We start from the raw sequence: 15,202 nt of genomic DNA, 5'->3' as shown, positions 1-15,202 counted from the left end.
GATACCATTTACCTAGGGGGCAAGGGCATGGACTTTGAGGCCAAATTCTAGCTCTTCTCTCACTAGCTACATAGCCCTATTTAAACTCTGAGCCTCAACTTCTTCATCTGTAATATGAGCATAATACCATCACCCACCTTATCAAGGTTGTAAGGATTAAATGAGGTTAACGTACATAAAGCTTCCAGTGGACACCTGGTTTGTAGTAACTGCACAATAAATAGCAGCCATTATAACTTACTAACACCTCCTCTTTGCACTCTTAAATTACACGATATCTGCAAGTTACTCTCAAATAGTTCAGGAAAAAATAAAGAATGACAAAGCAAATGTGGTAAAATGTTATAATTTGGTAAATCTGGATAGAGGGTGTAAAGTTCTTGAGGGTATAAGTGCATTGTAAGTTTAAAATTGTTTCGAAAATCAAACATTAAAAAAATTCTATACGGCGTATACTCAAACTTTTAAAAATTTGCTTTAGACATTTTGACACACTTCGCAAGCATGAATGATGGACTCAACACAGAATTGGACCTGTCTGAGTTCCCTTTGGCATTTTCTCTGTTTACTGTGAACTGAAAGAAATCTAAGAATGGGGGAATGAAAAGAGAATGAAGAATGAAAGCATGCAGGATATGGGAATACTGACCTTTTAGGAGAACTCTACAAAGCATACAGACAACAATGCAGCCATTCCTATGCTCAATCAACTAAATGCGCAAGTCTCCATGAGGTGTCAAGCGCTAATACCACATTCTGCCTACTCTGATGAAAAAACACTTAAGGGCTTCAGTCCCTCAGCAGCCCTAGTCAAAAGCTTCTCTGGCAACTCTAAACTGAGAAAAGGTATTTCAACTCAGAGAATTCTATATTAGGGATTCATTTTATCTGCCTGTTTTTACATATTTCCTATTGTTAATAACAACATAGTTGGCATTACATAAAACAAAACTCCCAACTCCATTTATGAATGATATGGTATCTACACTTTCCTTTAAATACTCCAGAAATAACAGATCTAAGAACAACAAGCACATGGGGATTCATCATATTATTATTCTCCCTACTTTTTGTGTATGTTTAAAATTTCCCATAACAAACAGTCTTTTAACTTAAATGAAAAAAACTTTAGAACTTTATCCTGGTTGACTGCGAAAATATTTTGCTTCTCTGCTTCATGCTTTTTTTTTCCCTAAAGATTGGCGCCTGAGCTAACAACTGTCGCCAATCATTTTTTTTTTTTTCTGTTTTATCTCCCCAAATCCCTCCAGTACGTAGTTGTGTATTTTAGTTGTGGGTCCTTCTGGTTGTGGCATGTGAGACGCCGCCTCAACGTGGCCTGATGAGTGGTGCCATGTCCGCGCCCAGGATCTGAATCAGTGAAACCCTGGGCTGCAAAAGCGGAGCGCATGAACTTAACCACTCAGCCACGGGGCCGGCCCCCATGTCTTTTTTTTTTTCATTCTTACCTTTAATCTCTCCATCATGTTTCTAGCTTTTCATGTATTTCTGGACTTCTAAACCCTAAAATAATGGCTTTAATAGCAAGTTAGGAATCGAGACAAACCCTTATTTATTTAAACAAAACTAGAAGAAACTCATCTCTCTCATAGATTTTATAAAACACAAAAGATGAAAAAGCAGACCTCATAAGCTTTTCCCCAAGTGGTTACAATGTCAGTGACATCCAGGGAGAATTGGATATGGGTATAATTCATTATCGAAAAATTCACCTTAAAATACTAAATTAAGAATCCAGATACCTGAATTTTAATACTGGCTCCATCACTCAGCTGCCTTGGTCCTCAGCCCCAACTCTCCTCTCTCTGCCCTCCTGTCCTTCAAGGTCCAGCAGCAGCCTCACCTCCAGAAAACCTGCCCACCTCACCCAGACTGAGGTGCTCACGCCCTCCTTGGTGAGCCTACCACCTCACATGCAAACGTCTCTTCGTTCAGTCACTCCACCAATATTTACTGAGGTCCTACCATTACCAACCACACTGCTAGGCACTTGTTTCCTAACGGGCAGTGAAAGAGACTTCAACGTCAGTCTAGTGGGCAGTTAGACACTGTGATAAATGCTGTGGAGAACAAGCACGGAGAGTCACGACAGCACAAGTAACGAAAGAATCTACTCTAGTGTGAAGCGTCAGGGAAGGCTTTTCAAGGCGCACAGCAACAAGCTGAGAAAAAAGAAAGCGCAGGTCATTCAAAGCTCCGAGTGCGGCGAGGCTGGTATACAATAATGTGAGTGACAAGAATCAAGGCTAGATGAGGGCCAGATGAGGCCGTGCTAAAGCACTTATCACACGGGGCTGGTGGCCGTCTAACTGCAGGTCTTCTCCACGACACTGGGCATTTATCCAGAGGACAGAAGCTAAGGCATCAGACTCAGGAGCAACTGGAATACCAGCACCCACCCCCACATCCAGCTGAGTGGGAAGGCTTCCCCTTCTACCCACAATGCACCGTGCTTCACTCAAAAATTATGAGAGAAGCCCTTTGCTCCATAGGTGATTTAGCCAATGCTACACCTACCACGGTGATGAGCCCAAGGATGGCACGCAATAAGTACTTGGTGAATAAATCAACAGCAGTTTAATTTAAAAGCTCACAGCATGCAAAATTCCAACTAAAAACTGCCTTCTGTTTGAATGACTGACAATCAGATAGCAATATAAATACCTCCACAGAATCCATCAGACCTTGCAAGAGGAGTTTCTGGTGAGGAAAATCTCCATCCCCAACTGGAAAATACCCCAGAGTTTGGATTGCTCTTTCTTTCATCTGAAAGAACAGAGAATTGCTTTTTTTTAAACAAAGTATATAACAGCGTTATCCCAGAACAACGTTTCAAAAATGAGACGGCAGGGAGCGGCACTCTGTCTAACTAATACACCAGTGCACAAGTTTTGTTTTTTTTTTAAAGATTTTACTTTTCCCTTTTCTCCCCAAAGCCCCCAGGTACATAGTTGTATATTTTTAGTTGTGGATCCTTCTAGCTGTGGCATGTGGGACGCCGCCCCAGCACGGCCCGATGAGCGGCGCCATGTCCGCGCCCAGGATCTGAACCGGCGAAACTGGCTGCCGAAGCTGGAGCACTCGAACTAAACCACTCGGCCATGGGACCGGCCCCTAGTTTTTTTTTTAAAGTATCCAATTTTACAGAATTATGTCTATTAGAGGCAGAAAGACACAAAACTGAGTTAATTAAGGGTCCACAGTTGAGAAAGAAGAATGCCTTGAACTAGGTTTACTATCCTCCAAACTCTAACAGTTATAAATGTAGGTTCTGGGCCCAGAGGAGCTAAGATCAAATCACGGCTTGGCCATTTTAGTAGCCTTTACAGGTGTGCGACCTTAGGAAGTCACTCCACCTCTCTGTGACTCCATTTCCTCGTCTGGAAAACAGAGACGACAACTGTGCCTACTCCACTAAACCTTTTGAAGATGCAATTAATTAATGTATGTGAAGTGCTTAGCATACATTACAAGCACTCAACCATGCTTGGTAATGATTAATTAGTTACTAACAACTAATAAAAACTACACTGTGTGATCTTCTCGGAAAGACTTAAACAGTAGGTAGACCAAGAATAAGATTATATATTTTTCAAGCTTGTAGTAAACTGATTTTTCTGCTCATTAACTCATCTTATACTTCAACACTGAAGTGCTTTCACCACAAAGAAAATGTTTTAAAGTCGATGAAAATTTTTGTCTAAAACTAAACAACTATAAACATCCTTTCCCTCACAGATTACTCACACTACTTACTAATGTCCAGACTTCTTAAAACCAAACTGGCTGTAGGAGTTTAAGATTTTGATTTGGTCTGAAATTACAAAAGTCATAAAACTATTTAACACTTTACTATCCACCTTTTGCATGACAAAAGAATTACCTCATGCATTTAATATTTTACCCAAATCTTAATAGCTATGGGCCTAAATTGGAGTAACTGGGTCAAATGGTGCACACACAAAGATTGGGCCCAAATCACCCCTAACTCAAAATTAAACAGTCACCTAGACTTTCCTCTCTATTTTATCATTCTTTTTTACATTAACTCCTTGCCCCTCTTGCAATGCCATCCAGCCTCAAGACAATCGTGTTTTCGCTCATTTATACATCTATGAATAAAAAGAATTTCACAGAGAAGGAAAAAAGAAAGAACTTGCCTTATTGGTTTCTTTACTGGAGGGTATTCTGTTTAGTAAGCTTTCCACAAGATGTAGCTTGGTAAAGCCAGACCCCTCACTGGGGATGGGGAGCGGACCATTTCTGCCAATTTCACCCAGGGCTGTACAGGCAGCAATGGCCAGGAGGGGCGAGGTACTGTCCAAAAATGAGCCTGCAAGCACATTCAGACCAAACTGAGAATAATACACTACCCTCCTTGTGACCCAAAGCAACCAACAATGTACTCAAGATTTTTTAAAAGACAGCAAAACAAAATTAAAGTCTACAGTATCTACCAGTTGATAATTTGTTGACATTTACTCAGTAGTAAAACACCATGGAAACAAGGCATAGAGTAGTGTCCTTTTTTAACGTTTAGATTCTTTCCTACAACAGAATCATCTCTGTTGTGTAGAAACATATAGAAAAAAACGTACAGAAAATAGAGCACTTTCATTGTTATTAAAAACACAGAATTTATTTAGCATCAAGTAAGATTTTGTGAAAAAGCTTGTGCCTTTAACATACAATGCTGTAAAAAGAAATGAAATGTTATAATAAATTTAAACATCCGAGTCAGCATAAAGACGAAATTCCTTACCTATGGTTTCTGTGGCACTCTGAATGAGCTCCTCCTGTTCAGGCAGGAAATCGGTATTTGTCTCCACATCTTGTTGCTCTGCCATCTTCATTTTCTTTTTGGCCAAATATCTCCCTACTGTGAATCCCAATGCAAGCAGGGATCCGTGCTGTATCTCTGGGCTCTGAATTTAACAACACAATAGCATACGTCTCTGTCTCTCTCACAGGTACAAGAAGGCATTGAAATAACTCTGTTTATTACGGTCATCTCTCCAATAAAACATAAGGCCAAAGAGGGGGCCGGCCCAGTGGTGTAGTGGTTAGGATTCACAGCCACCACTTTGGCAGCCCAGGGTTTGCAGGTTCAGACCCCAGGCACAGACCTAGCACTGCTCATCAAGCCATGTTGTGGCAGCATCCCGCATACAAAACAAAGGAAGAGTGGCTAAAGATGTTAGCTCAGGGCCACTCTTCCTCACCAAAAAACAAAACAAAACAAAACCCTAAGGCCAAAGAATAAAGTGATCATTTGAGGCTCTACTGGATGCTAATGAATCAGCCTTAGGGAATAGGAGAAACCCTGAGCTTCTAACACAGAATTCTGAGAAGTTAAGCTGTGTTTTGATTTAGATTCCCTAATCTCACACCTACTCCATCTCTGGGTAAGGTGACTCTCTTGCTCCTACAGCACCTACTCTTTCTTCTAGCTTACAGCACTTACGTAATACACCATCATAATTTTCAAGCATAATTTCTCCCAATTGCCAACAAAATACAATGAAAAGACCTTATTTCTAATCACCAAAACCTCCATACACAAGGTAGGTGATAAACTATTCGAAAGCACATGGTTTCGACAGTGCTTCCTGATAGGATAAACACAATGATAGGCGGCAGTAGATGTGGAAGAAAAAAGGAACTAACATTTCTGAGTACCAGCTAGTTCTAGAAACTCTCGTGTACTTACTCTCCAACAGTGCCTGTCAGACACAGGGCACCCAAGTTTGTTGAATGAACTGACTGAATCAATGTATTATCTGTCTCATTTAATCTTTACAATCATAAATGTTCATCTTACAAACAAGAACACAAAAACTAAAAATATACTAGATGCATATGTAAAACTCTACTACTGTCCACAAAAAAGAATGAAGACAAAACTGATAACATACATGATTGTCTTTTGTCGTCTTTATAAGCTGTTCTATCATTGACTTCAACTCGTTTCCCGACACTGTAGACACCACCACAGAATAAAACAGGGCTGCCAGTTCACGCATCTCTTCTTTACTGCTGTTCATCAGACTCTGAGTGATGCAGAAAAAGAAATATATACATGACATGTAATTACCTTCCTGCTGACAACATCTAACCTTTAAAATTAAAAGAAAAAAGAATATATTATATTGTGCAATCTTTTGGTAATCATGAGAAAAGAACACAACAAGCTGTTATTTCAAAACAAAATAAAAGCTGAATCACACACCAAAAATCTTCTGTGCATTTTCATCAAAGATACAAAGTATAAAACAGGTGGAATTAATACACAGATAATCTACAACAGAAGTCAACAAATGTTTTCTGTAAAGGGCCAAATAAGTTTTGCGGGCCTGATGGTCTCTGTCCTACCACCGTAGTGCAAAAGCAGCCACAGACTACAGTAAACGAACGGGTGTATCTTTGTTCCAATAAAACTTTATGGACACGTGGGGCTGGCCCCGTGGCTGAGTGGCTAAGTTCACGTGCTCTGCTTCTGCGGCCCAGGGTTTTGCCAGTTCGGATCGTGGGCATAGACATGGCACTGCTCATCAGGCCATGCTGAGGCGGCATCCCACATGCCACAACTAGAAGGACTCACAACTAAAAATATACAACTATGTACCAGGGGTGTTGAGGAGAAAAAGGAAAAATAAAATCTTTAAAAAAAAAAAAAAAACTTTATGGACACTAATTCTCACAGATCAGGAAATGGCATTCATCTTTTGATTTTTTCCCAACTGTTTAAGAACGTAAAAGCCATTCTTAGCTTGCAGGCCATACAAAAACAGGAGGCAGCCCACATGTGGCACAGAGACCATAATCCAACAATCCCTGATCTACAAGATCAAAAGTCAAAAACTCTAAGATCAGCACAAGCAGAGGCACTCACAACTAGAATATACAACTAGGTACTGGAGGGCTTTGGGGAGAAGAAGAAGAAGAAAAAAATTAAAAAACAACTCTCAGACCATTTAAAATTAGCAAATATTCACAAAGAATAAATCTCTTTAAACTAGAAGTACTTTCGCAAGACCAGATTTTGCAGAAAAGTGCAAAACTCACACCCCTTGGTAAGTTGCATTCATGTTTTCACACTTAAAAGAGATAATCTGTACATTTTACCATAAATGAAGCTGCATTTTCCAAAAAGAACTACATTGTGTAGCACAAGAGATAAATAAAACTGTATGGGTCATCCCTGTACTAAAAAAATTATTCATTGATTATCTGAAATTCAAATTTAACTGAGCATCTTGTATTTTTATTTGCTAAACCTGGCAATCTTTTTGGTGTGACGACACGACAAGAACACTCTCCCACACGGCTGGTGGGAGTGTAAATTGGTACGACTCATATGGAAGATGTGCACTGTCTATCAAAACCGCAAAAGCACATGTCCCAATTCCACTTCTAGAGAATCCATCTATAAAAGATACACTTCCTCATGTTCAAAATGATGGATCGTTCATTGCAGCAAAGTGCAAGTACCCTAAACGACCATCAGTAAGAATCTAGAATCAATGAGGGCATATTGATACGACGGACAACAATGAAGCTGTTAAAGAAAACGCTCTCCCTGTCTGTGGTTTTACAGGAGTATCTCCATGTTCTGACATTAAGAGAAACAAGGTACAAAACCATGTGAAAACTATGCTACCTTTTGTGTAAAAGAAGGGAGAAGAATCAAAAATGCTTATTTTTATTCATGTGTATATGTATAAGCAAACTCTAGAAGGTACACCATACATAAACGAGTGATGATCTACGTATGTGTGTCAGGTCAGAGAGGAAGGGGCAAGAAGCTGAGGGATTTGAGTAGATGGGAGACAGTTATGGAAAGGAGACATTTTACATATTTTTTATTTTAACTATACAAATCTATTTTTTTTAACTTTTAAAACTACAAATAATTATTTTTTTTATTCAGATGACTGTCAATGTCTCCCACTCTCACCTAGATGCATCACTGAGATACATTAACCTACACGCTTCTCAGTGTCCGATGATGAGAGAGCTTTCAAAATGACCTAACAGCAGAGAAGGCCATAGGAACGCTGGTAGGGAGACGAAATCACGAGACTGAATTTTAAAACGTACTGAATCAAAGAGAAATATACATGCACAGGACATACCTTTATCCATTCTGTCTTGTCTACGAATTTGGTAGCCAGCTTTTCTGGATACACTGAGACAGCTTCCAATAGACAGTACATGACCGGCAGACCTAAATAAGAAAGAATTCAGAACCATTTTAATTTCAAGAAAAGTGATAAACATCACAGAGATCACTAATTTTTTTTTTAAACTATAAGGCTACTGATTTAGGAGGCATTCCCCAGTTCTACCAAACAAAAGTTAACCTAAATACAGTATGTGATTCAATACAATAAATGTACAGACTAGTTATCCATAAAAAGATGCCCTCGGGACCAGCCCTGTAGTCAAGTGCTTAAGTTCACACGTTCCACTTTGGCGGCCCAGGGTTTCGCCAGTTCGGATCCTGGGCGCCAACACGGCACTGTGCATCAGGCCATGCTGAGGCGGTGTCCCACAGAGCACAACAGAGGCACTCACAACTAGAATACACAACTATGTACTGCGGGGCTTTGGGGAGAAGAAGAAGGGGGGAAAAAAGAAGACTGGCAACAAACGTTAGCTCATGTGCCAATATTTAAAAAAAAGAAAAAGATGCCCTCTCCTTCACACCTACTTCCAAAAGTAAAAATATATTAACTATTGTTAGCATTTCTTTCTGAAAAGAGAAACAGTGTATCAAGGATGAATCCGATAATTTTAGAAAAGAAACAAAGACTAATGTTCAGTTAGAGTAGTGAAGAGAGAAAATAATTTTGCTATAAATTCTCAGCTGAGTTTAAAATTAGATTTCTGCTGAAGTGCTTTAACATCTGTCCTCAGCATCACGCCCTCCTACCTCCAACACCTGCTAGCAGCTGCTGAAGCAGGCCAATGTAGATCTGAACAGGGTTGGTTTCTCCACTCTTGGAAGAAGATGAAGAGGACGTGGCCTGGCCACCTGACATTAAAGTCCGTATGTAGCGTCCGATGGCTGGGGCGTGATCTTGCATATCAGCCAAACTCTGAGAGGTGGGCACCACTCCTGCACTGTGAGCCAAGCACATGCGCAAGTACAGAACTATCTGAAACCAGAAGAAGAGCACCAGATGAGCTTCTCAAAAACTCAGCGTGGGAGGCTATTCCTCAAAGTGACAGTCTCCAGTTTTGATTTCCCCACCCTCCTTCATAAAGCTATTCATCAATCCTCAAGAAGCTGGAAAACACGACTCAATACGTTAACTGAAATTACCATAATGGAGCAAAATTTATATAACAGGCGTTCATAAATCCAAAGAGGTTTTTAAATGGAGTTTAATGAAGATAAAATGCAAACTCAACTTTTAAAATCTAAAACATTCCAATGAAAATCATTATTTTTTTAAAAGGTGTTTGTGATAGAGAGAGACAGACACCGGGCAGAAACCTGGTGCAAATGATCTATTCCTGTGGAACTCCAGTTGTATTTAATCACCACTGACAGAAGAATTTGAGAAAATTAGCTCAGATCATCTAGAGAGGAGTAGATACGACACCATAAAAACCTCTGAAATAAACTAGCTACTAAGAAGTCTTCTGGAAGCTCTTTCCTTGACAGCTAAAATAGGACAGGCAGCAATCTCACTGTGAGGATTCTTACTCGCTCTGAACAAGATCACCTCTTGCTGTTTAATTAGTGCAAGTCAACGATCTAATAGAATTTCCCTTAGTAAATGTGATAAATTAATCGAACCCTCCAACCTTCAACACTGGATAACCCAAACAACCTCAACATGTTGCTGGCTTTAAAATTCAAATCTAATTTGCTATGAAATCCCAATGGTTATCAGTGAAGAGGATCCAGTTCTTTCACAAAGAGAATCTCACTGAGATAAATCTATTTGTAGACTCCACTATGAATTAAAATAATACCAACGACCAAATACTGTTTTTCTAATAAACAACCTGACAAAGAACGATGACACCACAACAAAGGTTTGTCTAGAACACAAAAACTTCACAGACATCTCTTTAGGTGTGATGTTATCTTTTAGAAGCTTTAGAGAAAGCAAAATAGAAATACATGCCAGTCCTACCTCTCCAAAGGCTGCTGGGTTAAACGGAAGGACAGTGGTCCCGGTCATGTACTTGGCTGGAGTTTTCATTCGATGAGAAGCCTAATAAAATAAGCCCAAAACAAACACAATTACTGAAAAGTGGAGCACATGTGCCCTTCCTCAACTCAACAATAACTGTATTTCTAGCTACATTATTGTTTGCTACTGTTTTTCCTGGTCAAAACATTTTTCCATTAATCTTGGTGATCGTGCATGGCCCTCAAACTCTACATGACAGGGGTGTTGCCTTTTCTACTCCATGTTTTTACTGCCTTGTTTAAAAAGAATAAACCTACTCCAGGCATCTACTGACATAGTCACCCCTGGCCAATGCATGCCAGTGATTTTCATTAATAATGGAGGTAGGAGGAAAATACGAGCACAAAAGCATCTTCTGACCACAAATATGACTGCATTATAGAGAAGAGAACCATGGCTGCTCCATACTGACCTCTAACTCCCTTAAGATGTCTATCTGAGCAAAATGGTAGGACCACCAGTAGAGGCAGAAGGCAATAAGGCATCACCCAGCATACTCAAAGAAACATTGATGTAAAAAGCAGGATAGGGTCAGGGTTGGGGGTCATGACTACCAATACTCTGTATGATCCACCAGCAGACAACACTGCAAAAACAGGAGACTTGCAAAAGCAGATGTAATGTTCTCTTATAATTACGGTGGAAAAACTCTGAACTGCTCCCTGAAGCATTCTTAAACTTATGGTGTCCCATGGGGCCGGCCCAGGGGTGCAGCGGTTAAGTGAGCACGTTCCACTTTGGCAGCCCAGGATTCGCCAGTTTGGATCCCGGGTGCACACATGGCACCGCTTGGCAAGCCATGCTGTGGCAGGCGTCCGACATATAAAGTAGAGGAAGATAAGCACAGATGTGAGCTCAGGGCCAGTCTTCCTCAGCAAAAAGGGGAGGATTGGCAGCAGATGTTAGCTCAGGGCTAATCTTCCTCAAAAAAAACCAACAAACTTACGGTGCCCCAAATAATGACCTTAAAAATAAAGGTTAAGTTTGCCTGCTCTGCTTTGAGGGCCCAGGGTTTTGCCACTTCGAATCCCGGGTGAGGACACGGCACCGCTCATCAAGCCAAGCTGAGGCGACAGCATCCCACATGCCACAACTAGAAGGACCCACAACTGGAAATACACAACTATGTACCAGGGGGCTTTGGGAGAAAAAGGAAAAATAAAATCTTAAACATAAATAAATAAATAAAAATATATACTTATTAAAAAAATAAAAATAAACAATAAAAAGGAGACATATTTTTTTATTTGTTTGCTTGTTTTGTTTTAATTTTTTTTCTTTTTTTTTTTTTTTGAGGATGATAAGCCCTGACCTGCTGCCAATCCTCCTCTTTCTGCTGAGGAAGACTGGCCCTGAGCTAACATCTGTGCCCATCTTCCTCTACTTTATATGTGGGACGCCTGCCACAGCATGGCTTGACAAGTGGTGTGTAGGTCCGGGCCTGGGATCTGAGCCGGCAAATCCCAGGCCACCAAAGCAGAACATGTGAACTTAACCACTGCACCACTGGGCAGGCCCCAGGAGATGTATTTTTAAGCAAGTCGTACCAAAAGGAAAAATTTTAAGCACAGCCAATATGTTGAAGAGCATAAAAGGAACTGTAAGTAATTCAGATTTGGACAAAACAGATCAATTACATTTCAGAATTATATTTTTTTGTACCTTTCTCTTACTGTAAATATTAACATTGTTAGAAATCTTATTACTATTCAACAGTGATCAACATTTTAAACATGTTACCTAAAAAAATCTATGTTTATTTTCATCATCCATTATATGACTCAAACGAATCATCTGAAGTTGCATGCCGTACCTTTTCTTGGATATAATATACCATTTCTGGGAAGGAAGGCATCTGCTTAGAAGCACTTTCTTTCCTGTTTCTACCAGGAAGACACCTCAATACTCGCTGTGCTTCTCCATGAACTTCTTCCCGTCTTTCAGAAAGACAAACAAGAATAAAAAATAAATTTCACCAATTGGAGAAAGACCATACGAAGACTCGGAACAGCAATTTTATGTGGCAGTTGGGGTTCTGAGAAAACGTCTTAAATATATTGTTGGCTATAGAAGCAAACAGTCATAAAATACATTATAAGAACCTACTTCTTTGTGGAAATTTCATGAGATTTAGAGTCATGTGGCTTGCATCTTTGAATTTTACCCACAGGAAAAAACAAGCCACACTATAACTAGGGGTCTAGATGACATCAAGGACCATATTGCAACTCTTTAATCAATTGCTTCTAAATTCCATAGACCACCATTGTAAACAACATAAATTTTAGTAATTTTCAAATAAATTTAAAATGAACCCGAATTCAAATTAACACCTTTGAAACTTACGGATCTCCTGCAGCTAGTAAGAGCAAATATCTGGAAGGTATATGATCTGAGGGAAACACCGTGCTGGCAAATTTCACAGCCACCTGTCGAACTTGAACTTCAGGCTGTTTGACACAAATGCACACAGATTAAAAAAAAAGAAGAATTCAATTACCAACAACTTATTCCAGTCAAGTCATCTTAATTGTAAACAATCAAAGTTATTTCAATTAAATATATGTCTAAATAAATAAAATTGAGACAAATCATTTGTTCAAGATCTTTAATTATGTGTCTTCTGGACAGCAATACAACTTAAAAAGTACTTTTATGATCTAAGAGGACCCTCCAAGTAAAGCAGGAAAACTCACGGCCAGAGACTCTCTCTGTACACACACATCTCAGCCGGACCTTTGGACCAAGGTCACTGTAACAGTTTCTGGCCACCATCTCTGCTTCCCCAACTCGTAGTCACACAAGGGAAATACGGGCATTTTGCAGGGAACACAAACAGAGCTCACTTGGAATCTCTACAAATTTGAAACAAAACACCCCCAACTTTTTCAGATTAGCTCTAAAGTTAAAACTGACTCCAAAGCAAAATTTAAACTACTTAAATACATTCAATTAACTGAAATAGAGTAATAAGCTACAAATACAAATTTCAACCAGAAAAGCAGTTGCAGAATCATTCTCACGTACCTTCCCCCTAGGTCATTCCTCCAGTTACAACATAAGTGAGAGGAGAGCTAATAAATATATACTGTCCCACTCACTCTGGTATTCTTGCTCTTTAGCATTCCCTGAGCTACGACAAACAGCAATGATATTAGAGGCTAAGCCATATGATTTAGCCTGGAGTCTGACTGCCTTACATATAGTCTGAAAAAAAGAATATAAATTAGCTTTGGTTTGGTAATACTGTTACACGATTTGATCTGCACGAGTACAACCAGCAGCCACATGCATTACATAAGCATCACTCTTCCTTGTAAGGTTACCTAGGGAAAGTTGGCAGTATTCTACTCTACTGAGCTTCCAAGTAAGCCCACAATTCTTTGTCCGCGATATGTGACCAGGAGCCATGAACACTGGATACCAAGAGCACTTAACAATGAGACTAGGTATACACACACACACACACACAGTCATGGGCTGCTTAACGACATTTTGGTCAACCACAGACCACATATACAATGGTGGCCCATACGACTGGTACCATACAGCCTAGGTGTGTAATAGGCTATACCATGCAGGTTTGTCTAAGCACACCCTACAACATTCATACCACGACGAAATTGCCTAACAACACGTTTCTCAGAACATATCCCCGTGGTTAAGCAACGCATGACTACAGTAAGTTTTCTGAGTGTGCATAATAATCTTGTCATATTTCAATAGAAATCAGATGCCTTTGCGAACCTTTAATAATTCTCTCAATATAAATGAATTAAGTATGCCAGACAAATTTCAACAGGATGCGATTTACATTAATCTCATCAATACCTTTTGACTTCATTCCCTCTTCTAATATCCCTCTCTTTCTACTCCTAGAAATGGAGGACAAAGAACTGACTATAGCAAATGTATATTATTTTATATTACATATTATGTGTGCATATGTGTATATATCTACAGATATTCAAAATTTTCCTACAAACTCCCATGACAACCAAGTAAGACGAGAAGGAAGAGGAGTATGTATGACAGTCCTGGATTACTTCGTACAGACTCATTTTGATATATAAAATGTATCTATCTTTCTTTCTGCTTTTCTCCCTCAATGTTACCTACAGAATTCTACCCCAGTGCACTGTAGTGCTCAGCTACCAGCTAAGACAAAATACTTCCAACTTGGAGGACGTGACATTAAGAACAGTTTTCCAACACAGAAGGCTTTAAACATAAAGCTCTAGGAATATCACCACTCTTCCCCTAAAATCAGATTTCCATCCTGAAGAATTAAAAATAGATCATAAATCACAATCCGAACGAAAGCAAATATTCCTCTTCATTATCAAGATAGTTAAGGAGAAAAGTCATTCAAATTTGGTCCTTAAAAATGTAAAAGGTATACAGTACCAGGCACTGTGGCTCACACAGGTGGACCTACCTTGATCAAGTAGGAAGCCACGAGCGCCTCCATGAGAGTCCGCTGGGCTCCTTCCAAAGTACTATAAGCTCCAACCATCATCGATAACGCCTCCTGAATGGCAAGCCGCGTCTCAGGCTCTTCCTATAAAGATGATGAAAACAGTGTTTCCCTCCCGGCTGGGATTCCAGGTGAGTATCCAAACAGAAAGCATAAAATTGCCTGGTGTTTCCCTACCTTACAGAGGGCTTCGAAAAGCTGCTGCACAAGAGCTATATCCTTAGTGAATAAATGTGGCATTCGACTGTAAGAGAATAAAAGGCCATCGTTACTGTCATAAACTTCCATGAGATGAAAGGAAATTAAACTAAACACAAATTTCCCTGAACTTGCATTTTCATCTCTGAACACAGTGTCAGCATCATTAGATTACCTCCCCAACGAGCCAAATATTTTTTAAAGTAAACATTTAGTTCTTCAACTGTCTAATCCAAGGAAGCCTTGATTAATTTACATAGTGTCCAGATATTCCCTTTATAATATTCCATGCATT

General features: G+C 39.6%; 1 protein-coding gene across 7 annotated transcripts in view; it reads right to left on the bottom strand.

Moving 5' to 3' along the window:
- ECPAS (Ecm29 proteasome adaptor and scaffold) overlaps positions 1-15,202 on the bottom strand; it is a 95,481-nt gene that overhangs the window by 33,071 nt on the left and 47,208 nt on the right. For all 7 annotated transcript variants that reach the window (XM_070519008.1, XM_070519004.1, XM_070519007.1 and 4 more), the window contains 11 exons: positions 14,887-14,953; positions 14,671-14,793; positions 12,579-12,682; positions 12,046-12,169; positions 10,173-10,253; positions 8,957-9,182; positions 8,157-8,248; positions 5,937-6,071; positions 4,784-4,946; positions 4,182-4,354; positions 2,686-2,787 (listed from right to left, as the gene is read on the bottom strand). In XM_070519008.1, the coding sequence (XP_070375109.1) occupies positions 2,686-2,787; positions 4,182-4,354; positions 4,784-4,946; positions 5,937-6,071; positions 8,157-8,248; positions 8,957-9,182; positions 10,173-10,253; positions 12,046-12,169; positions 12,579-12,682; positions 14,671-14,793; positions 14,887-14,953 (1,390 nt within the window). The remainder of the gene's footprint in view (positions 1-2,685; positions 2,788-4,181; positions 4,355-4,783; positions 4,947-5,936; positions 6,072-8,156; positions 8,249-8,956; positions 9,183-10,172; positions 10,254-12,045; positions 12,170-12,578; positions 12,683-14,670; positions 14,794-14,886; positions 14,954-15,202) is intronic.

The sequence above is a fragment of the Equus asinus genome, chromosome 10 (genome assembly GCF_041296235.1).
Source record: "Equus asinus isolate D_3611 breed Donkey chromosome 10, EquAss-T2T_v2, whole genome shotgun sequence".
Taxonomy (NCBI): Eukaryota; Metazoa; Chordata; class Mammalia; order Perissodactyla; family Equidae; genus Equus; species Equus asinus.
This window is presented reverse-complemented; position numbering and strand designations above follow the sequence as displayed.